The sequence below is a fragment of the Arachis duranensis genome, chromosome 3 (assembly GCF_000817695.3).
Source record: "Arachis duranensis cultivar V14167 chromosome 3, aradu.V14167.gnm2.J7QH, whole genome shotgun sequence".
Lineage (NCBI taxonomy): Eukaryota > Viridiplantae > Streptophyta > Magnoliopsida > Fabales > Fabaceae > Arachis > Arachis duranensis.
Genome location: NC_029774.3, coordinates 6,268,379 through 6,275,025, shown reverse-complemented (window position 1 = coordinate 6,275,025; position 6,647 = coordinate 6,268,379). Strand labels below are relative to the sequence as shown.

Sequence of the window (6,647 nt, the reverse complement as noted above, 5' to 3'; positions counted from 1 at the left end):
TCCATACTAAAAGATTACTAGACTTTATAAAATAAAATAAGATAGTACTAAAATAATTTAAAATTGACACTAGAAGTTCAGTAATACGACATAAAAAATATTAAATATTTCTAAAATTATTACACATTCAATTAATTGAAAGCTTATCTCTAGGGATGTTCATGGATCGGATTCGATCCGCATATCCGAAGTGTTTATCCGAATCTGATCCGAAAATTGCGGATATGGATCCAATGCGAACACTAATATGATCGTATTGCGGATTTTATGTAAGTATCCGCATATCTGGGTATGTATCCGCAAAAATAAAAAAAATAAATAAGTAAATATTCTTTTTATGTTTTATTTTAACTAATAATTATTATATATGTTGTATTATTTTTATTCATTATTAAGAAAAGTATGTTTAATATTATTTTAAGAGTAAACATATTTAAACGAATATAAAAAATAAATTTTATTGATATTTTTTAATAAAAATAAACTTTTAAAAATATTTTTGTATTTTGTGTATATATATCCGATATCCGATCCGCAAATGTGCGGATCGGATCGGATAAGATCCATACATAAAAAATGCGGATATTAGATCCGATCCTATGATTTTAGTGCGGATCGAATCGAAATTTTGGTCATATTCGAACTGATCCGCATTCACCCCTATTTATCTCATATATAAAACAACACATAAAAATTTAAAATATAACACCGAAATATCTTATTTAGTTGAATGAATGTAGATTCACACTTATTGGATTAAATTCTTGCAGAAACAAAAATAACATCGAAATGTGTTTACTCTAACACCGAAATACCTTCACTCTAACACCGAAATTTCTAACTAAATGAGATGGTGAAACTGACAATTTATCTCATAAAGACTTGATTTACAGATTTACAAATTTTGAATAGAAAAGAAAATAAGTGAAAAAATCTGTTGATAACGCAGCAAAATTGACCAGAACAAAGTGAAAAAATTCGACTATAACAATAGCGATAACGATAACGATAATGATAATAACAATATGTATAAGAAAAAGACAACAATAAAAAAAAGAAGGAAGAAAATAAATTTAAATTAAAAAAGAAGACAAAAAAGATGGTGGTGGTGTTACACGAAAATAATAATAAAAGAAAAAAGTGAGAAAAAAAGAGAAAAAGAGAGAGCCGTAACAACAGAGATGAATAATAATAATAATAATAATAATAATAATAATAATAATAATAGTAATAATAATAATAATTTAAAAGTTTTGGTAATAACTTAGTTAGATTTAGTTAGGTAATATTTTATTTAGTGGTAGAAGTTTATTGTAAGATTATAGAAATTCACTCGTTCAATTATTAATTTTTATTAATACACAAATGAGACTGATCATAATGACGATGAGGAAGAGGCATTCACAAGCCTTTTTGATCCTTCAAGTTATGAAAAGTCAAGGTTCATTGGTTATACTTCATCATTCTGTTGCTCTAATAATTAACATACATTAAATTACTTTCATTTCTTACTGCCTTCTCAATTCTTTGATATATCAATACATAAATAGTTTTGCCAGCAAATGTTTTAAAAATATTAATTGAAGATATTAAAAATAAAAAACTATTTTAATATTGTCAATTATATATATCCAAAATCTATTGCAATATTATCTAACTCTAAACACACTTGCAACAATTATCACACACAACGAAAAAAACAAAGAGAATGGGGAGGTTGCATATTGTGGCGGTAGTAACAAGTTTTATAACGGTAATCCCATTATGTTTATTGGCACAAAACTCTCCACAAGACTATCTTGAAGTTCACAATATTGCACGTGCAGAAGTTGGGGTTAATCCTCTGTTGTGGGATAATGAGTTGGCATCACAGGCCAACACGTTTTTGAGTAAACACATTGTGGATTGCCTTGATAGGGTATCTATATCCCCTCATCCTATGTACGGTCAAAACAGTTTGAGTAGTCCATCCAAAAGCTTTACAGGAGCATTTGCTGTGGCATGGTGGGTGGCACAAAAACAAAATTACGACTACAGATCCAACACTTGCATTGGTAACCCTGCTAATTGTGTTACCTACACTCAAGTTGTTTCCAAGTCATCTACTTATGTAGGATGTGCTAGAGCCAATTGTCTTAATGGTGGAACTCTTGTTATTTGTTACTATCACCCTCCAGGCAACATCTTAGGTACTCGCCCCTACTAATTAATTACTAATTAGTAGTTCCCAAATTTAAATTAGACTCACCATCCTCCTTTATTATTACGAAATAAATAAAAATGTTATTCATATACTAAAATCAGTCACTAAAATTAGTTATTAATATATTTGTGTATAAATACATGTGTAGTTTAATTTATTTTTCAATATGTATTTGTATTTTAATATATATATTTTATACTTGTAACTTACTTTGATGGCTGATTTTGGTGTACACGTAAAATAATCGCAAAATAAATCAAAACGTTAGTTGTGTTATCAATTATCGGTATAATATATGATAGAATATATTACGAAATTAATATTTTAATGATTAAAAACAGTGAATTAGTTATTATTTATTTAAATATAAAACAAAAAATTTATAAAATATTGGTTAGCTAACATTTTTATATATTAAGTATAAACTGTATTTTGTACTATGGTTGTTGGCAGCGTCTTGTAGTTTTTTTTTATGGTTGTTGACCCTAGTTTGATTTTGGGTTATATTATGATGATAAATATTGTTTTTGAGTTAAAAGCTCAATATTGTTTAATGTGTGCTTTATTGTGGCAGACCCAAGTATACTAGCATTTGATACATCAGCCCATCACAGCAAATAGAAAAGCAGCTCACATTGTTCCTTAGTGCAGTAAACAAGTCCAACAATTTCTCATAATACTGTTTAGCAACATTAAATGATTATGTATATATTTGCTAAAAGCAATATGAGGACAGCTGTATCATGCAAGGACAAGTGTAGCTCTGTAAAAGCAAGCAAGGACACAAAGGGCACACACACTAACCCAAGGACATCACCAAAGCACTGCTGTGGATCGTGGTTATGCAAAACACAAACTTGCATAGAGCAGCAGCAAGGAAATGGAGCAGAATGAAAAAGAGGAACATGCCAAGAAAGAAAGAAACACCAAGGACAGCAGAGGTAGTGGTGGAGCTCCTCGGACAGCAGGGGAAGTGGAGCAGGATGAAGAAATGACTGCATGCCATCAAGGACCACTCCAACGGGCAGCAAGGAAAAACAGAGAGGATGAAGCTACAATGAAGCCAAGAAGAAGATATATAGCAAGCTTCAATCCAACATTTGAAGCTAAGAAAGAGAGCACACAAATTCAGAGCACCATGATCAAAAGCCAAGAGAGAAAAGGTAAGAGTGATGCAAAATAGCCACAGATTTCTGATGTAATTTGGGTTTATGAACTAGGATTAGTTCCCCTTACCAAGTTGGGTTAGCACTTGGTGAGAATTGAATCTGTATAGATTTCCCTTCCAAGTTGGGAGAGCACTTTGGGGTTGCTAAGCTTTGGTATATAAAGCTTAAGGGTAGATACTAGTTGGATTAGGAATTAATTCAATAGTATTGGTGAATGTAATCTGAGAATTATAGTGAAATTCCACCATGGTTTGTGGTGGAGACTGGATGTAGGATTCATGGCACTAAGAATCCGAACCAGGATACATGCTGGCCCCTTTCTCCTCTTCTCTCTTATTTTAATGTTCTGCGTTTGAGACTATTTTAAATAATCTCCTGCAACTCGAGCAACAGCAAAAACAGAACAAGAAATTTTGAGTTTTTAACCAACTTGATTCAACCCCCCTTCTCAAGTTCAACTAGAACCATCAATTGGTATCAAGAGCAAGGTCTCAAGAAGGCAAGCTTCACAGCTTGGAGTAAAGATCCATGGCCAACAACATGAATCCCAACATCGTGGCTTTCACTCTCACTGAAGGACAGTCCAATAATAGACCTCCTTACTTCAATGGCAGCAACTACTCTTACTGGAAAGAGAGAATGAGAATCTTCGTGCAGTCGATTGACTACAACATCTGGAAGATCATTCTCAATGGCCCAGACGTTCCCACCAAATAGAATGCTGATGGAGAAGTTGTGGCAAAGGAGGACAACGAATGGACAGATGAAGAAAAGAAGAAGGTTGAACTCAATGCTACGGCAATCAACTTGATGCACTGTGCAATCAGCTTTGAAGAGTTCAGAAAAGTGTCAATGTGTAAAACAGCGAAAGAAATATGGGATAAGCTCAGACTCACTCATGAAGGCACTAAGCAAGTGAGGGAGACCAGAATTGACATGCTGATGAAGGAGTATGAAATGTTCAGTATGAAGGAAGAGGAGAGCATCGATCAAATGTTCGAAAGGTTCTCGATAATCATCAACAATCTGGATGCCATGGGAAGAAGCTACTCTGAAGAAACCTTGGTAAGAAAGATTCTGAGAAGTCTTACTAAGAAATGGGAAGTGAAAAGCACAGTCATCTCTGAAAGGAATGATTTGATCAAAATCACCTATGATGAGCTGAGAGGCAAGCTGCTGGCTTATGAAACCACTCACATGTCTCAAGACAAAGATGACAAAAAGAAAAGTATAGCACTAAAATCAAGAATGACAGCCCAAGGAGAAGAATCTGATGACAGTTTCTCAGATGAAGAAATGGTGCTCTTTGCAAGAAAAATGAGAAGACTACTAAGATACAAAAATAAAGGCAAAGGAAGCTCTTCATCCAAAGATGTCAAGAAAGATCAAGTCAAGTTCACATGCCATCACTGCAAGGAGCCTGGTCACTTCAAGTCAGATTGCCCTCAACTTAAGAAAGGCAAAAAATTCAAGAAAGACAAAAAGAAGGTGATGATGGCAACATGGGAGGACTTGGAGAACGACACCAACTCAAAAAGCTCAGATCAAGAAGCTCAATTATGTCTGATGGCAGATCATAATGATGAAGATGAGGTAGATCTTTCTGACTTATCTCTTGATGAATTGCACTACATTATTAAAGACATTTCTGTGAACTCTAAGAAACTCTTGGATAAGTATGCTAAATGTAAAAAAGAAAATGAGGCTTTGAGGACAGAAAATGATCTTCTTCTGAAAAAGATTAAGGCAAATGAAACTAATAATGAAAAGCTTTTAAAAGAAGAAAACATTGCCTTGCGAACTGAATTAGAAAAATTCAAACTCAAGCATGAAGTTACTGCCTCCACTGATTTGATTTCTGAAAACAAAAAGCTGAATGAACAAATAAAAAGTTTGAATGAAGATTTAGCAAAGTTTGTTCAAGGTTCTCAAAATTTGAACAAACTACTTGCTTGTCAAAGGTTTGGGTCTGAAAAATCTGGAATTGGTTTCATAGAGGAAAATAAATCTGTTTTCAAACCAAACTTTCAAAAATCTGAACCTTCCTCTTCCAAGTTTTTCAAACCAAAAGGATTCAGCAAACCCCAGAAATCAGTGGGCAAAAATCAGTGCTACAAATGCAATAGAAATGGTCATGATCCTCCTCAATGTTTCATCTTTCTTAGGTCTTTTGGTAATGATAGTAAGTTATATAAAGTTGTTCATGATTTTAATGCTCTTGGGTAACCAAGAAGATTTCACATCAAAGGATCCAAATGGATTTGGATACCTAAGGTTAGCTAAAGAACATGCAGGTTTGCCTTGCATCCAAGAAGAAAATGGAAATGTGGTATCTTGATAGTGGATGTTCAAGGCATATGACCGGAAGGGATACTTTCTTCATTAAACTCAACAAATACAATGGAGGATTTGTCACTTTTGGAGATAATGGTAAAAGTAAAATAATTGCCATTGGTAAGGTTGGCAAAGATTTTTCAACTTGCATAGATAGTGTCTTTTTAGTTGATGGGTTAAAGCATAATCTATTGAGCATAAGTCAATTGTGTGACCTAGGATATGCTGTAACCTTTAGGAAATCTATCAATTGTGTGACCTTGGGTATGCTGTAACCTTTAGGAAATCTGATTGTAGAGTCATAAATGAGAAAACAGGGGCTATTTTATTTGTTGCCAAAAGAAGTGAAAATGTTTATGGTATCACTCTAGATGATCTAAAAGTTCAAAATGTAACTTGTTTCTCTTCAATGGAATCTGAAAAATGGATATGGCATAAGAGGTTAGGACATGCTAGCATGTTCCAAATCTCTAAGCTTGTAAAGAGAGACTTAGTTAGAGGTATTCCTAATATAAAATTTGATAAGGACATCACTTGTGATGCGTGTCAAATGGGTAAACAAATTAAAACCTCTTTCAAACCCAAGGAAGATGTCTCTACTAAGAAACCATTGGAATTGTTACATCTTGATATGTTTAGACCAACTAGGACTCAAAGTCTTGGAGGAAAGAGTTATGGCATGGTAATTGTGGATGACTATACTAGATTTGGCTGGGTGTTCTTTCTTGCTCATAAACATGAGGCTTTTTCAGTTTTTGAGAAATTCAGCAAAAAGGTTTAAAAATTGTTTCAATTAGAAGTGATCATGGTAAAGAATTTGAAAATTAATTTTTTGAATCCTTTTGTGATGAACAAGGCATATCACATAACTTCTCTTGTCCAAGAACACCTCAACAAAATGGTGTTGTGGAAAGAAGAAATAGAAGTTTACAAGAAATGGC

The 6,647-nt window shown here is 33.4% G+C and overlaps 1 protein-coding gene across 1 annotated transcript; it reads left to right on the top strand.

Annotated features, from left to right (window-relative positions):
- The first annotated feature begins 1,708 nt into the window (after positions 1-1,708).
- LOC107477238 (pathogenesis-related protein 1B) lies at positions 1,709-2,206 on the top strand. The gene has a single exon (XM_016097220.2). It carries the CDS (start codon positions 1,709-1,711, stop codon positions 2,204-2,206), a length of 498 nt encoding a protein of 165 aa, XP_015952706.1.
- Positions 2,207-6,647: the final 4,441 nt, after the last annotated feature.

Excerpts from the sequence above, each read along its gene's own strand:
- LOC107477238 (XM_016097220.2), top strand. The coding sequence starts at position 1,709 with ATGGGGAGGTTGCATATTGTGGCGGTAGTAACAAGTTTTATAACGGTA.